The sequence below is a fragment of the Phocoena phocoena genome, chromosome 12 (assembly GCF_963924675.1).
Source record: "Phocoena phocoena chromosome 12, mPhoPho1.1, whole genome shotgun sequence".
NCBI lineage: Eukaryota > Metazoa > Chordata > Mammalia > Artiodactyla > Phocoenidae > Phocoena > Phocoena phocoena.
The window spans coordinates 3,628,364-3,650,236 of record NC_089230.1 but is presented as its reverse complement, the minus strand read 5'-3'; the positions used below and the strand labels follow the sequence as shown (position 1 = coordinate 3,650,236).

The 21,873-nt window shown below is 41.9% G+C and overlaps 1 protein-coding gene across 1 annotated transcript in view; it reads right to left on the bottom strand.

Annotated features, from left to right (window-relative positions):
* Positions 1 to 21,873, bottom strand: part of PDE10A (phosphodiesterase 10A) — a 303,551-nt gene that overhangs the window by 37,922 nt on the left and 243,756 nt on the right. Inside the window, 4 exon segments of the mRNA XM_065889206.1 lie at positions 2,544 to 2,699; positions 6,125 to 6,275; positions 7,841 to 7,924; positions 10,123 to 10,265. Of these exon segments, the coding sequence (XP_065745278.1) occupies positions 2,544 to 2,699; positions 6,125 to 6,275; positions 7,841 to 7,924; positions 10,123 to 10,265 (534 nt within the window).

Below are 21,873 nucleotides of genomic sequence, written 5' to 3'. Positions count from 1 at the left end.
ACCTTACGGTACCCCAGGCTGACACACAGGCTTGAGAGCCACAGCCTGTTAGGATGGCTGGGACCCCAGGAGGCTGGCCAGGTGGCGCGGCAAGAAGACCCGCTTGAGGGCGGAGCTGTGGACACAACAGGCATTTGTGCTTTTGCTATCACTGTCCCCCTGGGCCTGAAACATGTGCTGGCAGCTGCGAGGCAGTGAATAAATATGTTCGCTATTGAAACGAATTTCAAGAGGCAGTTAGATGGATCTGAGAAGCAAAACTCAGAGGAGTTACCATGAGCACGTACAATCAGCAGATTCTAGAGATTTCCAGAAAATGAATGGGCCCTCCGCCATTCTCCTCCCATGAAGATGGGGCCATGAGTTTATGCCCCCTATGTTTCTCCCTGTCACAGCTCACACAGGAGGTGTTGGTCAAGCCAGGATACAGATTCAGATTTTAACTGGTGGGCTGAACCTGTGGCCATGATGGTTCTTCTGGCCGGCTTCCCATCCCACTCGTCTGCTGAGAACCTCACCTCTCTAAAGACACAAGAACAAAGATGCCCTTATGTTCCCCCCACCAGTGACTGAAATGCCTTCTCTAATACTCGGAATCTAACTACCCTCCAACAACTCTGTGGATGCCAGCAGCGTGCCTGGACTTAACTCACTGCCTGAGTTCCCGTGATGACGCTCTGATCACTCTAGGAACACCGCATCATGTAACACAGAGCCCCCACGTGGCTGAGGGTTTGCTGAAAATGGGACAAACTGCTCTGTGCCACCTCCACCGTCAACGGCGGCAAACGGAGGAAGTCTTCCTGCCAGAAGTCTTCCTTGGCTGGGTCAGACCCTCTCCACCCCTTCTGCTTTGTATCGCTGCTGTATCACACAGTTTATATCTTATTCCATCCAGCAGCAATGTACCTTGCAATCCTGGCCTCTGTAAATTCTCTTATATTTAAAATAGGTTTTCTGAGGGAACTTTAGGAAGGCTGTTAAAATTCATTTGCAGATTAAATTACCAGAAATGCTGTCATAGTCATATGTATGAATTCATTTAGAACACAGGATGCACATGGGACCCAGGAGTCCTAATTATTTCTAAATGAAGGCGTCCTGATGTCCTTTCTGGCATATACCCTTCTTCCTGGGCAAATAAATAGCCTAAGGGGAAAGTAGATATAAACTGTCATAAACTTTTAATAAATGTCTATTTATAAAAAGCATGTTTTAATGCATGTGTGTGCTAATATATATGTGTGTGTATATACACCTATTATATACACACATATATAGGTACACACATCTATATCATACACACATACAAACACATACACATATACATATATCCACACGCATCTTTTACCCTGCTTAAATTTCTAAGTATGTATGTATGTATCTATCTATCCAGCCAAACGTACATAACATACATCATTTAAAAAATAAAGTATTGGTGCCAAGGGAACATCGGGAATGGTGACTACCTATTGCTTTCAGGGATAGAACCAGCCCGGGAGCAAGGGGGACATTCAGCCACCTGCCGGATATAACTCCGTATCTGACAGACCTTCCACTCTACCCCGCAGGTCATCAGAAGAGCACCTGCACTTCAGTAAGGTCACCATTTACCTTCTCAGTCCTGAGGAAAAGGGGCCTGACCACGTACATGTTGCTGGGTTTTGAAAAGATCTGAGTGTGCAGTACTACCAATCACTGGGACAGCTGGGACCATGAGGCGCCACTAGGAGAAGGTACGGAGAGGAAAAGAGCCCTGGGTGGTCAGGGGAGGCCTGGGCTATACAAGAAAGGGAAAGTGCACCAAGGGGCAGACACCTTTCTGCTTTGCAAGTCGCCCACAGCCAGGCGCTGCTGAGGTCCTGCCGGGGCTTTGCGTCACAACCTTGAAAACTCCAAATCCTTCCTGTAGACACGTAATCAAAAGATCTAATAAGATTTCTCTTCCTATTATGAGGTGCTGACAGTGAGAGGAAGCAACCGGGTCCACTATTCTTAAGTCAAACAGAGATCACATTTTAAAAATTGTCTGTGAGAGGAGTCAGAGCATTACGAGGCGATAGTTACGTAGTTAAGATGACTTTGAGAAAAAGGTTTGAAGTGAAGGAGCGTACGTATCTCACAGGGAAGGGAGACCTGTCAGCATCCAGCTCAGTCACTAAGGACATCTCTTAAAAGCAAGAAAACTCAATTTAAAAACACACAAAAGAGAAAATAAAAGAACTTCAATGTACTTAAAATCGTGTTTGCCTACCGTTCAAGATTCGTTGTTCAACACATTCTGGTTCAAGAACGTGATGACCCACGTGGATTAAATTAACTACGTGAAACAAACTTTGCCTTAGGGTATAACGTACCTAAAAATCAAATGTGATTGCAAAATATATATAAATCTTTTAAAAAAGGTTTTACGATAAAATGTAGCTGCTGTTTCTAAAGAAAGCCAGAAGAATATCCCTCTTTTACGTATAAACCGTGGGTCTCTCTGACAAGACGACGCACACACGGGGCAGCGGGCAGGCACGTGGCCCTGGGCGCCTCACCTGAAGGATGGAAACGGTCTGGGAGAAGTGATGCTGTTCCATGGTCGACGTGGAGTATAGAGCTGCGAGGGGGTGGTCGAATTTCTGCAGGTAGCTGTTACTGAAGCCCCTGTGGTCCAGGTCATGGCACAGACACGCAATTAGCAGTCCCTTGCGCTTAAGGAGAAACCACAGTGCACAGATGTTCAAAACAAAGAAATGGGACATGAGGAAAGTTACCGTTAGTATTCTTACCACACTGACTTCTGTCACTGATGCAGCCAACATGCTCATGAATGCCTGAAATAACAGATAATCTAACTTCTTTTTTAACCAGTTTCTTTGTCGTTCTGCTTACGAACTTAACAATCAAATTATTCTTGAGTTTTCCTGATTGACTCTGGTAAAAAGTGTAAGTGGTATCAAATTAAAGCAAATGTTCCAAAGAATCACAGATAAAGCAAGTCTGCAAAAGGAGAGGACAGTATCAGTTCTTCACTCAAAAATCTATTCAATGTTAAATTCTAACGATGTTACTGCTATCATAAATGAGGAATATAGCAAGTATATCATAAAGCATGTGAAAAATGGCAAATTGTATACAAAAAGATAAAAGGAAGAGCAGGCTGAAGGGGACAGGTAAGAGGCGGGTGGCTGTGATGTACAGCAGTTAGGATGGGCCTCAGACAGGCAGAGGTGCAGGTGAAGGGGAGAAGCAGGCAGCTCCCGGGGGCGGGGGCAGGGCTCTCAGCCAGCGCACATCCTGGCAGGGGAGCCTGCCCGTGAGTCACAGGACCAGAGTCACATGACCAGGACTGACCACTGCAGGGACTGCGGGGAGAGGACAGAGAGGAACGTGAGGGCAGGGGAGGGGAGGGGAGGGTAAAGGTCTTGTATTATTTGTGATCCAGGGACCGATGGTGGGGTTTTTAGCACAAAGTGAGTGACATCATCTAGCTGACGTTCTTTAAAGATCCCCACGCTGGCCACTGTATTGAGAACAGACTCCAGGAGGGTGGGAGAGACCTGGGGGAGGCTTTCGTCGTGACTCAGGCAAAACATAACAGAAGCTTAGACCAGGACGCTAGCAACGCAGGCTTAGGAGACGTGACTAAAGTCTGGAAGATTCTGCAGGCAGAATCAACAGAGCTTTCTAGCAGGCTGGGCATGAGAAGAAAGGAGGGCAGGACGGCGAGCGGGGGAGGGGAAGCCAAGCCTGAAGGCTAGGTCATCAGCCTTAGACGCTGATGGACGGGGTCGTCACTGAGAAGGGAAAGTTGAAAGGGGAGCGGGCTGGAGGAGCGCTCGGGAACCGAGGGTGCTGGGGGTCCTGGAAGCCACGTGAGAACAGCGACGCAAAGAGGAAAACTGAGCCCTGACCCTTGGACCCGCACGGCCCCTGGACCAGAGCATTTTCTGGGGGGTGATGGAGCTGGTTTCAGAGAAAAGGGGAGGAGAGGAATTGCAGGCGGCCAGCACAGCGGCTCCACCAGGGGCCGGCGGAAAAAGAAGAGCCTCGAAATCCGGAGGGAGCCGAGCGGAGAGGCAGAGGCAGAGGGTGCAGTGAGGTGGAGGTCACAGCCTGCGACCTGCACGGGATGCAGAGCCTGCGGAGGACCCAGCGCGGAGGGAGCGAGTTAACGGAGGGGGTGGGGGGAGGGAAGAACCGCAAGGGTAGGGACCTCTGAGACCAGGGCAACTGGCAGGGCGGCTCTGGACAGGAGCCCGGGCAGCATCGAGGAGGGCGTGAAGCCGGAGTGCGCGGCGCCACCGGCCGCGGGGCCGGCGCCTGCACAAAGCCCCACCGGAGCACTGCGCCTGCGCCCTGCTGCTGCCTTAGTCTCGTCGAGCCGCGCTGGTTTCTCCTGCCACCTAATGGGTGGGGAGGTCGCCCCGGGCACCCGCACCCCTAAACTATGCGGTAGGCAGGGGACCAACCCTAAGTGTTCGGAGGTCTTAAGACACTGAACTGTGCATGTTCTGGGGGTCGTTTTGTTTGGGGGCTGTTCCCATATTTTATGCTGCAACGTCAGCCATAATGAATCTGGTAAGAAATGTCAAGGTTGTAAAATCTGGCACAATAGATAAAAGCTTTCTAATTCCTTTTAACCTATTTTATTTGTATTGATGTTCAATAGTTTTGTCAAGTGTATGCCAGAATCAAGCATCTGAAAATAACTTACAAAGTAAAGAACGACCTTTGTTAACTTTTCCTTTAAAAACATCAAATGATCATTTCTAAAGCGCTACTAGAGATTACATATGCACCTTACAGAATATATTTTAAATACTTATGTATGTTATTTGGGGGTTATTTTTAGCCAAAAGACCTGAAGTTTCTGGAGAAACAGAACGATATAATTCTAGAAACTTAAATGGAAGTCAATATGTAGTAACAAAACTTATCTCATTTGTCTTAAAATTTTCCCATTTTTGAATATAAATTTTAATATAATCCAAAAGAACAATTTCTATAATTCTCAAGCTTACAGGCTAACTTTTGGCAGAAAAGATAATAAAATTGCTTTCTTAAAAGGAAGTGAATGGAGAAATACTGAAATTTTCAAAAATATGGGGTTCAATGAAATGGAAAATTGTTTAGAAAAATTTATACTAAAAAAGAAAAAAATTTCATCGTGTGTGTGTGATAACTAATTTATTAGGCTAAGCCCCATCTAAAGATTATTAATAAAAAAAGGAACGTTTTGACTCTTTACAATAGCATTTTTTTTCTAAAATGCATCTTTCAAGTTTCCCACCCAAATTGTGAATTTGGTCTGACAGGATGGAAAGGACAGGACTGGACCTCAGGGTTCTAGTGTTGGTGGACGTGACCTTGGGAGAAGCACAATTTCTTTATCACAGAGACGCAGCTCCCTTTCTTCACGTGTCCTGAAGCAGGAGGAGAGAAGGGTGGATTCGAGTTAGGGCTTTCATAGGGCTGCTGGGACCTTGTGGAGAGAGGGCAGCGAGGCCATCAGGAAGGTCCCGCCTGGGAGGAGCACAGCTGGGGCGAAGGCGCCCCATTACCAAATGTGGGCTGGGCATTCAAGGAAGGGGCTCGACAGCAGTGGAGTGGAATGGACTAGGTGTCCCCAAATCTTCTCTGAGTGTGTCACCAACTCCAAGTCCGTAAAGTCCGGTGAATCAGTGGAACATTGCCGAGCCCCTGTTCCCTTATGCTAGAGAAGGTCAAATAAGCATTTATGTTTTAATTGTATTTAATGCTCTGGGTCCTCAGATGGGTAGGATATGTCTCCGTTATCCAGGGCATAAGGGCAAAGAGAACAATTCACTTTGTTTACATCCTTTCAGAAGAATTCAGCTTTAATAGGGAAGAAAGACTACAAAAATGAGTGTTTCCTTGAGGGATATTTTGATGAAGTTGGAATTTCTGTATCTACATTCCTTATACAAAATAATAGGGAAAATGCTTGGGTACAACAATTTAAAAAGTGTGCTTCTGTGAACTTACGGAACCAAAATTTGTCCTGGAATGGCATAGAGTCACCTAACTATATCATAAATGTACTCCAGACAGAGAGTACTTCAACCCACTCAGGTTATTTGAAGCGGGAGAAAGAAAGCGTGTGCACACCCACCTCGAGTTCGGTGAAGAACCCGTGGCTGTTCTGGAGTATGGCGTACATGCAGTGTGCCACCGTGACCGCGTGCTTCCAGTTGTGGTAAGGGACCCGACGATAGTTTTTCTTCACAGACATGATAAAACGACACAACTTTTCAAGCTCAAAGCTGTGTGGAAAAGAAATTGTCATGACAGAAACTGGTAAAGAACCAGTACGTTCCAGGAGACCACTAGATGTGCACGTCTGTCCTGTACACGCTTGCACGGGTGAACACTTCCGCGGGGACGGGATGCAGGAGCACGGGGGCCTCACTCACCAACCTCCCCACTGCTTCTCCAGCCAGGTGAGAGAGGCAGACTCTTTGGTGGCTCGTGCTCTGGCACGGTAACGGGCCCACGGGGGAGCAAATCCCAGAATCAGCTTGCCGTTACCCATCATGAACACCCGCCACCTCTTCCTTAGCTTTCAAGCATCCCCTGCATCCCATCGTGCTCAACAGACAACAGCATATCATCATCCTGTTCAAGGGTATTTTTAGCTAAGTTTTCCCAGAAAGCGTATTCAGATTCACAAGCTGCGAACATGCATCCTGTAAGAATTTCCTAGGTGAGTGATTATCCTTTCAGGAGGAATCCAAATTACCATGGGACACTCAAATTATTAAGCGGTGGTAGCAGATGGCTATATCCAAATCTTGACGCAGTCCATGAAAGAATATGACGTATTTTATCATACAATATGGTTATACATTTTTATGTGTATCATGTGTTTACACGTATTTAAAGCCCCACCAACTCTCTCAGTGGATTTAAGGCAGCTTAAGACAAAGGCATATCAATATGAAACAGGGCTCCCCGAAATACCAAAGAGACGAGAGTCCATAAAACCTCTAAATACATATAACCTTTATCTTTCTCCACTGAAAATTTCCAAACGTCCCTGAAGTGTGAGGTATGTGATTTTAAGAGTTTCAATTGGTCGAACTCTCAATTGCTATCTAAGAAATAAGTGGCATTAGTTACCCTGTGTGCATCCTTTTGAGACAATAATTTATAAAAGTCGCTGATGGAAATAAGAGAAAACACAGAATTCAATAGGAAACAAGTGACAATTTAGTTCTAGAGATGCTAAGAGCCTCTATAAGCCACTTAATGACTAAATTAGTAAAAAAAGAGAAAAAGAAAATTATTCCTTGCATTTTAAGTATGTGTTCAAGCTGTAAAAAAAAACAAAAAAAAACAAAAAACAGATACAAAGTCATGAAAGGCCTCCAGGACAGGCCACAAGGAGAGGAGAGAGATTTGCAAGGAAAGGGCAACATAACTTCATTAATAACAAAGGACTAGACTTTGAATTAGGAGACCTGTTTCTTTCACACTTGTTTTAACTGATATATCGAAGTTAAAGGTGAAAGTCGATGTTAAATGTGTATGTACATTCCAAAACACACCGAAAAACAGTATGCAATTATGTTGAGAAGTAACCTGTCTCTTTTAGCTCCACCTATATCCTTCTGATCACCTGGTTAGACCTGGTTGTTAACCAAGGGGCAGCCTCTGAGGGAATCTAAAAAGGCTGCACATTTGTCCAATAATCATAGCCTTTTTTAATTTAAATATCTAGAAAAACAATTTCTATATGGCATACTTAAGGTAATTATCAACCAAAAAAGTGGCGAGGCATTTAGGTAGGGGAGGAGGATTTTAACGCAAGTGTGTGCGTCACACATACCAGGCTGTCCCACAGGACTGGTGGACCATGTAGACGAAAATTCCAGGCCACATGTTTTCAAAGGGACCGATGTCAAAGTGGAACCTGAAATAAACAGAAAGCACAGGTCATGAGTAAATGTAATTAATTAGGATAAACATAATGACAAGTAAAGGGAGTAATTGAACTTTTTGCCTATCAAGAGACTAAAAAAAATACTAGGAGTTCGGCCCCCTCTTCCTGCCTCTCTCAGTCACATCTCTGTTGTATTCAAAGGTTTCCAGGAGGAAATTCCACACATTCCCTCAGGAACTTAGTCCAAGATCTAAGCCATTGCTTCATTCTTTATTAAGCAATCTGTGAAAAAGGAACGTTGTGTTTGTTATCAGAGCAATGACAAAGTCCAAAATAATTATATTATGAACCCTACACATACATTACACAGCTCACAGATACGGGGGAGGAGCTCATCTGAAATTTTCTGGGATGAAAATTAGTCTATTTCCTATTTTAATCCAGAGAAAAGTTTCGTAAATATTAACATCCGAAGTTATTACCTATCTTTCATGTGCTAATTTGGTTACAAACATTTAACCCAAATAAGCAGAACGGGAAAGTATTAAAAGAGACCATTTTCCTCTTGTTACAGCACTTCTGACACCAAATGTGTGTTTTCCACACCAAGCAATTCTCCGGTTCTCTGCAGACGCCAGCTGCCTTCCTGCAATTCAGTTCAATTCTGTCATTACCTGGAGTTAACGCAGACCCCAGAGGTTAGGGGCGCAGGCCCACAGGCTGCCCCCACTTGAAACGTCAATCACAAGCCCAGGCCACCCACACTTCCAATCCATCGGCTGTTCCCACAACCCCTCCTCAGGTCAGATGATGCGCTAGGACAGCTCCAGAACTCAGGGAGAAACTTCGTTTACTATCACCGGTTTACTATGAGGGATACAACGCAGGAAGAGCCAAGCGAAAGAGATGCACAGGGTAAGGTGGGGGGAGGGCTGTGGAGCTCCCATGCCTCTCTGGGGGCACCCCCTTTATAGCACCTGATGCCTTTACCCACCTGGAAACTCGCCGAACCCCTTGGTTAGGGTTTTTTGGAGGTTCCAGTATATGGGTACGGTTGACTAAATCACGGATCACTGGTGATTAGCTTAATCCCCAGTTCTCCCTGGAAAGGAGTCCAAGGGTAAGGCTGACTTCCAACCCTCTAATCATATACTGGTTTCTCTGGCAACTGGCCGTCATCCTCCGAGAGCCACTCAAAAACTCAGGGTGGCTGAAAGAGGTTTAATATGAGTAACAAAAGATGCCTCTCTCACCCACATCACTCAGGGAATTACAAGAGTAAAAGGAGCTCTGTGCCAGGAACTAGCTACATATATATATACACACACACACACACACACACACACACACACACGCACACACACTATATAATACATATACTGTTAAAAGATAAACTGAGGCGTATTAAAAATCTTAAGAGTTTATTTGAGCAAAAACCCATTTGAATAGAGCACCACCAACTTAAAGCGGTTGAGTGCTTTGGTGAGAGGAGCCATGGAAACCCATCTAAAGAGAAGATGCAAAGAAAAGAAAGTATTTGATTGGCTACAGCTTAAAGCCTAGTTGGCTGTTCAGAACTGGCTGTCCTTAGCATTTCCATCTCGTTACCTTGAGGCATTTACAGGTTTAGATTTACAGGTTCGTTTACTAGGCCGCCAGGGCATTAAAGTCACATCAGTCTAACGGCCTCCTTGTTTAATTAATTTAAGAATACTCTGTTTCCAGGTATAAACAAATATCAGCTCTGGATCACTTCTGAAGGTCTTTTATGTAGTTATACAGTGTTGGCTTGTACTTCTAATGGGCAGGTCCTACCACCAGTAACAAATACATTAGCATAGGATTAGAAACAAAGTGTGAAAGTTGAACTATTTATTACTAATTTCTCAGATTTAATTTGTAAATTTAAAATTATATGGAAATGAAAACTTTCAGGTCTCCGATATTAAACGTCATTTTGAATATTAAATATTACATAGTGTAAAGTATGCAAAAGCCTAAGAGAAAAGCTAACATTTAGGTTAAATCATTTCAAAATGGTGTTCAGGCTTTTTTGTTTTAAAGATAAAGAGATCTGGCCTTTCCTTCCTTCCAAGGGGAAAATGGCAACACAAGAAACCACACATGTAATATGGTATTTATGATTCTAATTCTAGAACCCATTTCACTTTAAATTCAATCAAATTAAAAATCTGTTCCTGAAGAAACTGACAAGACAAAACTCTCACAGTTCAATTTCTTTGCAAAGACGGGCGGGAAGGTTGAAATGCATGAGGCCTTGCCATTCCTCTGAAGTACAAATGCTATGATAGGACAGCTTCTCCATGGTGACCCGGTAAATGCACTCCGAATGACGAATTCTATGATACATCTGGAAAGCAAATCCAACAGAGAAAAAATAAAGAATGTTTAAAGTAGTTTTGTCATTAAAGTTCAGAATTTGGTATAAAAAAATCAGAACTATAATTGGATTCACTGTTACTTTCCATTGACTACTATTACTACACATATATTTCCATGTACACTGAAGATATCCATGACACGTGTGACTTTGAAGATACAAATAGTTTTTAAAAAAATTATATCTCCTTTTTAAAAGACTTATCGAATTCCGTAACAAATGTCTTTTTGCCAGACATTATCTCTGGGTAGAGAGATTACCTGGTACCTTATTCTCGGACTCCCAGCCTCCAGAATGGAGAGAAATAAATGTCTGCTCTTTATAAGCCACCTGGTCCATGTATTTTGTTACAGCAGCACAAACGGACTGAGACAGAGACTAAATGAGACAGGAGTTAAGATATTTTTTTCTATGTCTCCTTTTAAAAATATTTAGCTTAATTCTTGGTGATCTCAAAGTCCTCTAGTCCGGGGAGTTTGAAAAATGTTCGATTGTAAAGTTCTTTACTGGTAACATAAATTCAAAGATGCATGCGTGGTAAACGTATACTCCTTCAGCAATTATATGCACATGCCCTGTGCTAGGATATTGTTTATATTACGAAACTAGCTAAAATAGAAATTTAAAAAGATAAAAATAAAAAGTACGTATTTTTAAAATATTTTATTTTATTTACGTAGTAAACAAGACTCTTTTCGTTCATACTAAACAATTATATATTTTGAAATGAAGCACTATAGTTGTATGTTATCAACCGTCAAGTTTTTTCTTTACTACTTTGTGAGATGGTGGCGTCAAGTTTAACACTTAGAAACAGTTGTACTATTGGAGAAGACTATGCCAAAGAGTATGTGGATCCAGATGGAAGAAAGGTAGTATTGACTGTTCTTAAATATCACACTTACAGTTTTGCTCCCTAATGACTAACACTTTTGACTGAAATTCAGACAAATTTCCATTTTCCCTGATGTAAATCAGTTAATCTTGCAAACTAATCAGTTGCATCTTTATATATTATCAATCAGGTTCAAAACCCATGACACTCAATGAAATTATTCATGGGGAAGATTTTAATAAATTGAAAGCTGTTTCATAAAATAAAACTTTTTAAAAATTCAACTTTTGAAGACAGAGAGGGAAAAGGAAATAAAAAACGATGGAACAAACAAAACAAATAACAAGTTGGTGGACTTATACCTAAACATAAAATGTGCCTGGTCTAAATATCCCCATTAAAAAGAAAAGGTTATCTGACTGAATAGAACAGCAAAACCCCAACTCACGCTGTTTACAGGAGTCCTACTTTAAATATAAAGACTCAAATAGGGTAAAAGTAAAAGGCTGAAAAAGATATTTAACATTTAACACCAGTCTAGAGAAAGTGGGAATGGCTGTACTTGTATCAAATAAAGGAGATTTCAGAGCAAAGACTATTACCAGGGATAAAGAAGGTCATTTCAAAATGATAAAGGGGTCAGTTCATCAGGAGAACCTCATACTCCTAAGCGTATATGGTCGGTTGCTTGTCAACGAGGGTGCAGAGGCGAGTTAGTGGAGAAAGAAGTCTACACAACAAAGGGGTCTGGATCAATGGGCACCGGTGGGCCAAGTAAACAAACAAATGTTGATCCTTCCCTTGTACCATACACAAAAATTTACTCAAAATGTAAACCTATAGAACTTCTAGAAGTCACCATAGGAGAAAATCTTTGTGGTCTTACGTTAGGCAAATATTTCTTTGATACAATGCTGAAAGCATGATCATAAACAGAACAAATCATAAATTAGACTTCTTCAAAATAAGAAAGAAACTGTTAAGAGAATGACAAGCCAAACGCTGGGAGCAAATATTTGCAAATAAGCAACGTGATAGATGAGTTGTATCTAGAATATATAAAAGAACTATTAAAGCTCAATAAAAAACAAACCAGACAATCATAAACAAAAAATAGGCAAACAATTTGAGAAGACACTTCACCAAAGAAGACATGGAGATGGCAAATGTGGAGAAACTGGAACACACACAACGATATTGGGAATGTACAACCACTTTGGAAAACGGTTTGGCAGTCTCTTAAACATCCCCTCATCGGATGACCCCACTGTTCTAGGGATTTACTCGAGGGAAATTAAAGCGTACGCCCACGCAAAGACGTGTGTAGCTTTATTTGTAACAGCCAAAAATGAAATAGCTCAAATGCCCATCAACAGGTGACTACATAAACAGCTCATATCCGTTCAATGGAATACTCAGTAATAAAAAAGAATGAACTACGTACACACACAATGTCATGGATGAATCTGTGCTAAGTGAAAGAAGCCAGGTAAAAAGGAGCACCGATTTTATGATTCCAATTATAAAAAATAGTTCTAGAAAATGCAAAGTAAGTTATAGAAAGTAGGTCAGTGGTTACTTGAAACTGGGGGATGAAGATGGGGAGGGTCCCATGGGAGGGATCACAAAGGGGCCACAGAAGCTTGAGGGGGTGATGGGTACATCCGCCATCTTGATGTGGTGATGCTTGCACTGGGCTGTGTGCATATACACCTGTCATACTGTATGCTCTAAACGCACGCAGTTCACTGTACATTTACAAACCCCAGTAAAGTTTTTTTTAAAAAGTTTGCTCCCAGTCTTTGTAAAGGTATGTGATAATTTGTACATGTGACACACAAATTTCAGCAAAAAAAGTCACACGATGGTGATGAAAACATCCGTTTTCAAAGCACTCTGGCATGAGTTTATTTGGAAAAGCAATTACCTTCTTTTTCAGTGTTAATGTTGCTTGCAATTTGAAAGTTCAGATTAAATGCTTATTTCTTTGAAAATTTCTAAGTAACAAAACATTGTCATTTGTCATCAGAAAAGATCAGCAATTTGGAGTTATCTTTTTGTGAAAGAAATATGTGTAAATAATCAGTGAACTTAATAACTATTCCAAGTACTTTGCCTCATAGCAGCAAATCCTCGGTAGCACAATGGAAATGAATGTACATTGCAAAGCTGTCCTCCTGATATGGTTGAGGAAAAGCCAGGATGGGGCTTAAACGTGCAGGCTGGACACCACTGTCACCTCCTCCTCCTTGTAGAAGGCCCACTCTGTCACAGGGGACTCCACACCCTGGACAAGACACAACCACCTGATGCAGGAACTGGATGAAAGCTCCATCCGTGTGTGACCAGTCAAGAAACTGTAGCTTCTTTAATATCATTTACCTAAAAGAAGTGCTCACATTTCCCTCCTACCCCTCAATGGACTGCCACTTGCCTTCCACTCGAGCTGATACTGTAGGTTCTTGCAGGAGGGTAAACAGTCAACAGGACTTACTCAGTATTTACCGTGATTCGGTATTACCTGTTATTCAGTGTAATTCTATGGGGGGGGCGGGGTGCTAGTAAAAGTAGCTATTATACGTTAGGCAGTACAGTCACGAATACTAGTGGGCACTAACTCTGTGGCAGGCAGCGTTCTAAGTGCTTTGCATGCACTACTTCACGTAACTCTCACAAAAATACTGTCATTTATCATTTTACAAGCTTATGACCTCCAATTGGAATAAGCTAGATTTTTATTTATTATTTTTATTTATAAACATATTTATAGTTTCAAGAAATTTATAATGTTTACAAATATATAAATTATTCAATTTAGATTTATTTTTATTCTATTTTGTGTTCAGTGTAGGGAAGTAACGTGAATTTTAACTTTATGGCAAAAAATAATTAGTTTTGGCAAATTTTATAGCTACTTTGGTCCCCATTTTCTACATGACCTTCAATATGAATAGTAGAAAATAATATAATGTAATATTATTAGTAAATGATTTTACCTTATTCATCCTACTGCAAATTACTTTTCTTTATTTTATTTTTTTAATTTTTTTGCAGTACGCGGGCCTCTCACTGTTGCGGCCTCTCCCGTTGCGGAGCACAGGCTCTGGACGCGCAGGCTCAGCAGCCATGGCTCACAGGCCCAGCCGCTCCGCGGCATATGGGATCTTCCCGGACCGGGGCACGAACCCGCGTCCCCTGCATCGGCAGGCGGACTCTAAACCACTGCGCCACCAGGGAAGCCGCCTACTGAGGATTATGAATGAAGTAGAAAACCATGCTGCCTAATTTGATTTTGCATGAACTGCCTATGACAGCTGAGTAGTTAATCTTTCGCTCCCTGTCCAGCCAGAAGAGACCGCAAGGAGAGGTGGCTGCCATTTATTCTGACGGTGTTTCAATCTTAGGCTCTAGGATATGGAAAAGTCACAAAAGACAGAAGAAAGAGGACCTGGAAACAGGAATATAACCTAACATATTTCTACCACATGGTAAAAATGCCACCACTTATAATTTTATAAAATGGCATCCCTAAATATTGGCATCCAAGAATACTTAGCGATGCTTCAGAATGCTTCTCTTGTGCCTGTTTCTACAATAATCATTACTCTGAGTAGACATGGTGGTGTCTGGAGGATGCCCTAATATTATTCACGTCATGACAGGCCTGGAATCACTTACAGGTAAAGCAACTAAGAACCAGACTCCGGATCACCTGCCTGGGTTGAATCTCCTCTCCAACTTTCACTAACGGTACACCTTTAAGTAAGTTACCTAATTCTCTGTGCCTCAGTCTCCCAGGTACAGACTGTGGACACTGCAGTGCCCAAGCCAGGAAGAATATGAAGGTTCAGTGCGGTAACACACTTAAGGAACTGAGAACAAACTCGGTCAAGTGCCGTGAAGCTCTCAGCGCTGTTGGCAGCTACCATCTGCTCATCTCTGATGACACCAGCACTGCTGCCACTCCATGTGGCTCCTTGATGTCAGTCTGGTGAAGGATTCTTGAGTGGCAGGGGCATCTGTGCCGTCTTGCAAGTGCCGACTGTGCACATCGCCACGCAAGTCTGCACTCAGTACGTTACGTGGGAGCTTGAGAGAGTCCGTAGTGGGAGCCCGCACTCCACAGAAACTGGGGAACGCTACAAATAAGGCCTCTTCTTGGGTAGAGAGCAGGCTTTACCAGCATACCACTGGGTATGGGCGATCCACAAGATAAAAGTAACTTAACTTCGGCTGTTGTAAACTGTGCACTCTTTTCCCCTTTCTACACAATTCCCATTTCCAACCTAATTGACAAAATATTTGCTAGAGTACAAATTTTCAATATGATGTTTGTCAACAGCCTTAAATGATATCGTTAATAAAATTAATTTGGTCCCCTAAATAAACCTAAAATGAAAGACACACTCCACACAGGCATGAGCAAAAAGCCCTGTGCTATGTATTTAGCGGCATAAAACAGTGCTGCGGTGGGCGAGAGGAACACCAGACCCAGCACAGGCTGTGCTTCGTGGTCCGGGACTTGAAGGCCTGTGCGGGGCGAGAGACCTCGCTGTGGCTGCTGAGGCCAGTTATTGAACTGAGGACTCTGTAAAGAGAGACGGTCACATAAGTCTCCTGCAGGGCAAGTAATTCCGGGTCAATTTGACTAAATAAGTAAAGATCAAGTAAATAAGTAAATGAATGAATGAATGAATGAATCCAAGAAAGAAGAGACCAACACAAGGAAAAATCAACAGATTTACGCCCCCTAAGAACTGAGTTGATAAAAAAAAGAATTGAGTGATTTAAAGTATACTGTTGGGCTTCCCTGGTGGCGCAGTGGTTGAGAGTCCGCCTGCCGATGCAGGGGACGTGGGTTCGTGCCCCGGTCCAGGAGGATCCCACGTGCCGCGGAGCGGCTGGGCCCGTGAGCCATGGCCGCTGAGCCTGCGCGTCCGGAGGCTGTGCTCCACAAAGGAAGAGGCCACAACAGTGAGAGGCCCGCGTACCGCAAAAAAAAAAAAGTATACTGTTGAAAAAATACACCATTTGATGTGTGACTTCCTTCGCCTGCATGGTTATTCTAGTTTATGGAAACCACAGCACCAGATGCAAAGCAATGATATTTTTTCCTTGAACAAATCCTAGGTAGAAGTGTTTACAATGCTGTCTTTCTTAAAGACAAGTGAAGCACAGCATAGCCAGGGTTCCAGAGCCAGGCTTACACACATTCAGAGCCTGGCTCTGTCACACACTTGCTGTGAGACCTTCCACAAATCACTTAAACGCTACGTGTCCATTCTTCCTCCTGTCAAGTGGAGCTAATGATACTCAGGATTGCTGGGGGACTAATGAGGCGAGTTTTTATACGTCAAGTGTCCACAATAGTGCCTGTCCCAGAGCCAGTGTTACATCGATTCAGGGGACTTCTTATATTACAGTCACCTTAATAGTCACCTTCTGGTAGAGAAAAGACACGCAGTACTTGCTGGTTGAATTCAGGAATGAATAAAGTTTGGACCATTTATTAAATCTGTTCCTAGCCAATTGGTTTCATCTTAATAACAATTTTTTCCACCTTCCTTTAATGTTAAATGTCTCTCGATTCAAAATGTACACAGCTAACCTGCTTTTAAAGGACTCCTTTTTTCTAGGCAAAAGATATAACAGGTATTTACTATCCTGTTAGCTTTTTGCATCATATCAAATTATTTCTTTAAAATCACATGTATGAGTAAATTAATTGGCTCTTTTAGTTTTAAAAATCTCTTTCACTCTTTTTAAAGGGTTACCGTTCCATTGACAGTACTATCTGTCAAAAATAAAATGGAGATGTTGCCAGTCAGAGACGTGCCCCTTTAATCCAATAAAAGGGGTGGAACCTAAGAGATCTACAGGTGAACTAAAGAAGAATAAAGACATATGCCTCCCGGACAGGCCTTTCACTCAAACAAGACCACTGAGCTGAACAGTAAGAGATGCTCTTACATTATCGCATTCAGTATTAGAAGACTTTTACATGTGGTAAAATGCTCCAGTTAAAGATATAATAATCTGTTCGGGAGCAGAAATATTTTGAATTTCCCAGGACCAACCTGTTTAGTCTGACTTAGTAGCCAGCGATTACAAGGCACTTCACACTGCACAACGCTTCTTCATATTTGCGATCTAAACAAATATTCATGTATATTCTCTACAAACAAGTAGAGCATTGAGGTAAAGCAGGGAGCCATGGATATGATGAATTGCTTGGGACAATGCTAATACAAGTTGTTGTTTTTAACGAATCTTCATAAGATGCTTGGGGAAAAAAATGTTCAGAACCGCGAAGCAGACTTGCTCAAAGAAACATCCCGTAAGCGCCCGAGTGAGGACAGGAATCCACGTCTTGGCCTTTACCCTAGAGGTCAACGATCTGACATCCTCAGCTGAAGAAAGCGCTGAGAAACTCTCTTGTAAAGAAACCAACTGCTGGCTTATTGAAACTGACATAAATTGGGAGTTGTTCGCTTTTTCTTTCTTCTTTAGAAGGATGCTTGATTCAACAAAGCCAGTATTACTTTAAAGAAGGTATGTAAATTGGTCTTTTTTCTGAATTGGAACAGAAATAACCCCAAACTGGAAGGCCAGGGAAGGGAAGCGGAGAATAGGAGGTACCCTGAAGCTGCAGCATCAGAGGCTGTTACTCTTTTTGAGTTGGAGAAACTGTCAAAAACTACAGAATTTTTTTAAGCTTTCATGAGGAGAAGAAATACTGCAGTTAAAAGAAGTGGTAATTAACTCCACAGAGAGCTGAAGCTGCATTACTTGGATTTCAACGTGCACCTTCAAGGCAACCAGCCCTGGGTCTGCTCAACCTGGGAGAGTTTTACATCCGGAGCCTGCCAAGCGGGCGATGACTTACTACAACCGTGGCACATACACTACCTGTCATTGTTGGAGAGGAGAAATAATTTTGGTGAGTTTCAAAGTGTTTATAAAAATTACAGGGCTTCCCTGGTGGCGCAGTGGTTGAGAGCCCACCTGCCGATGCAGGGGACACGGGTTCGTGCCCCGGTCTGGGAAGATCCCACATGCCGCGGAGCGGCTGGGCCCGTGAGCCATGGCCGCTGAGCCTGCACGTCCGGAGCCTGTGCTCCGCAACGGGAGAGGCCACAACAGTGAGAGGCCCGGATATCGCAAAAAAAAAAAAAAAAAAAAAATTACAAGTCTGTTTCACTACAAACGAACTCCACTAACTTTACCCTAAATAATCAATGTAAAAATAGAATGCCTGTTAACTTATTCATGGCTTTTCAGAAAGAGTGTTATTTTTCTTGATTCAGTTTGGTATGCAGCTTGGTATAATCATTTAATCGTGACTGAGTCCAGGTTTCATGATGCAACAATCAGCGTTCAGAAGAGCTTTGAACCCACTAGGCTAGCTCGTCTCACAGCACAGCTGAATCAATTCCATAGTACTGAAACTGACATTTATGTATTCTGGGAAGTGCACAGTAATTCTTCAAGGGAAACATGAAGACACGGATAGACTATAAGAGGATCAATTTCCACTGCCTTAACTTTCACACGTACATTTACCTAAAAATGACCTTTTCCCAAAATCCATTTCAAATCACCCCTTTCTCAAATTGCACGAATACAAAAACCTCTTAAAGCAAAGAGGTAATTTAAAATTTAAAATACTGGTGTTAATAAGGTCTAAAAGTGGTTTCTAAAGCTTTCATAAGACACTGAAGGTGGACCTAAATAAATTTTCAGCTGATAAATCGTTGAAAATATTTTTTGATGATAGAATTGTCAGTACTTTTCGGCCTCTTAGCTCAGGTGGTGTTCAGATTAAGAGTAATTGCCATAATAAAACTCTTCCTGTCCCCATCTACCCAAAACGAACACAATTCTTATGGCTTCCCTAAAAATAAAAGCGACAAGGACAAATAAAACTGACGCTGAGTAGTGGGGACCACATTTCTCAACGTCAAAGAACAAAGTTCCAAAGATGGAAATGAAATGGCTGTGAGGAATTCCGTGGCGTTTCACGGAGGTATTGATATGCAGACAGGGAGAGAGAGCACAAAGGATATCGAGGCTTCTGTGTAAACTCTCTTCTAAAATAGTGAAAAGAGGGGCAAGGACGTTTCAGTGGAGAAACCAGGCAGATGCCTCAGTAACAGAGTAGTAAAGGTCAACATCACCAGCAATGGGCCACGAGCCTTCCCGCAGCGGCTGCCACGAGAACACAGTATCTGCGATAGTCCTGTCAAATGATAACCTTGATGCAGTCATGAGGAAATGCCAGACAAAACCCCGAAGAAACACTCTGCAAAACACCAGCCCATACACTTCAAAAATGCCCAGCTCATGAAAGACAGAGTAAGGAAGGGTTCCAGATTAAAGGAGGTTAAAGGGGTCTGCAGATTAGACAACAGTACAGTACCTGTTAGGGGCTGAATTGTGTCCCCCCAAATTCATATGCTGCAACCCTACTCCCCAGTACCTTAGATGTGACTGTGCTTGGAGTTGGGGACTTTAAAGCAGTGATTAAGGTAAAATGAGGTCGCTAGGGTGGGCCCTAACCCAACATGACTTGTGTTCTTGTAAGAAGAGGAGAGTGGAACAGAGACTTGCACAGAGAAAAGACCACGTGAAGACACAAGGATGAGGAAGGCGTCCATAAGCCACGGAGAGAGGCCTCCAAAGAAACCAAACCTGCCAGCATCCTCGCCTTTAACTTCCCGTCACCCGAACTGTGGACAAATAATGTTCTGTCCTTTGAGCCACCCAGTCTGTGGTATTTGTTATGGCGGTCCTAACAAACTAATACAGTACCGAGGTGAATTTCTTTATTTTTAATTATGCAGTAGAAAAAGAAGATGTCCTTGTTTGTAAAAGACACAAACTGAAGCATTTAGGGGTTATGAGACATATTGTCCGAAACATACTCTCAAATGTATCAGAGAAAAAATGATACCTATGAATGAAGGAGAGCGAAGGAGAAAGAAAGAGTATCAAAGCAAAAATGCTAATATATTAACATTTGGGGGAACATGGGTAAAGGTATAAGGAAATCCTTTGTATTATTTCTGCAACTTTGCTTTCTGTCTGAGATTATTTCAAAATAAAAAGCGTAAAAAATTTATGGCAAGCCTAGTTTCATTCTAATGATAGGTAAAATTTAAGAATGGGTACATTAACTATTTTTGTTCTAAGCCACAGCCATCTCATTAAGAAACAACAGTTTTCAATAATGTATACTTTTCATTTTTGATAATTATCAAAATTTAATAACATGGTTGCTTTGATCACATATACAGTAATAATGACATAATACTATAGGTCAAAATTAATTTGTAATCCTTCTTATACATGTTTGTTTTAGACTATTATCCTAGGGTAATTAACAAAATAAAGCATAAAATATATTAGATTAGAATAAACTTTTGTGGCATAATAGAAACACACGTTCAAAGACAGAAAAGAATGATGCTAAATTTTTCAGTTGTAAGAGCTAGTCACTATGTTTTTTAAGTGGACTTAAAAAATACAATAAATGTCAAGTTGTTCTAATACATAGAGTCCATCGAATACATTTAAAAGTGATGAAAATCAATATTTAGAATATACTGGAATTTACATTCTCTGAAACTTTTAAACTAAACAGAACAAATGTAGGGAATTCCCTGGCAGTCCAGTGGTTAGGACTCCACGTATTCACTGCCAAGGGCCCGGGTTCAATCTCTGGTCAGGAAACTAACATCCCAAAAGTTGAGTGGTGCAGAAAAAAAAAAAAAAAAAAGTATACTGTCAATATTTTTATTTACGAGGAGATACATAGGTACAGAAAATGTTTGAAGTAAGAAGTATCTGACAACTGCACTAGTTTATTTCCGATGGGCCGAGTAACAATAAATATCCCCACGCGAGGGCCCAGGTGATGCAGAGAGGGGACGGGTGCTCTTACTAAACAGCACTAATCGCATGGTAAACAGTTATCCCTAGTCACCAGAGTATTTTTTTTTTTTTGCCATTTTTGTTTCTCTTTTAACTGTTTCCACTAGTTATGTGCTTGTTCCTATGGAATTCCGTCCTATTTCCAAAAAGACAGTTTCTCTAAACTACTAAGGTGATAATTCCCATTTATGTTGATTTGGCTTTATAAAAGGTTACTAAAATTTTCCTTAACTTCAAAATTCCGGTGATGGCATTAGAGGATTACTAGCGTTTATAGAATACTAAATGTTTAATTCATTTAAAATATAAAAATTTAAAAGAAAGATGATACGTTCAACTGTTTTAAAGTGAGACTTCATAAAATAAATGGAACCTCATCTTACTATTCAGTAAACAGGGTTGGGCCGTTGTGAGGATTAAATGAGTTAACATCTACAAGGCATCTGACAAACGTGCTGAGTGGCTGCCTCACTTTTCCTCACAAAGGAAACTTTCCGGGCTGGTGTTAAGACATGAGTCATTACTCTCTTTTTGTGTACAAGAGTCTCAAGTGCAGTACAAGTGACAAACGCTAAGGGTTTGGATAACCCTCTCATGCACATCAGTAGATTATCAGGAAATGTAAACCTTACATTCGAACGTTTTACCCTTAGGTTAACTTCATTTTTCTTTTTAACAAATTCACACACTGAAATAAGTGTAAAAATTAGGAGATTTTTTTTCTTCCAAGGCATTTTAAGGTATTTCCTAAAACATGCACAACCAGGAATCGCTGTTTGGGGTTTCTAAAAGAAGTGGGGGGAAAAAAAA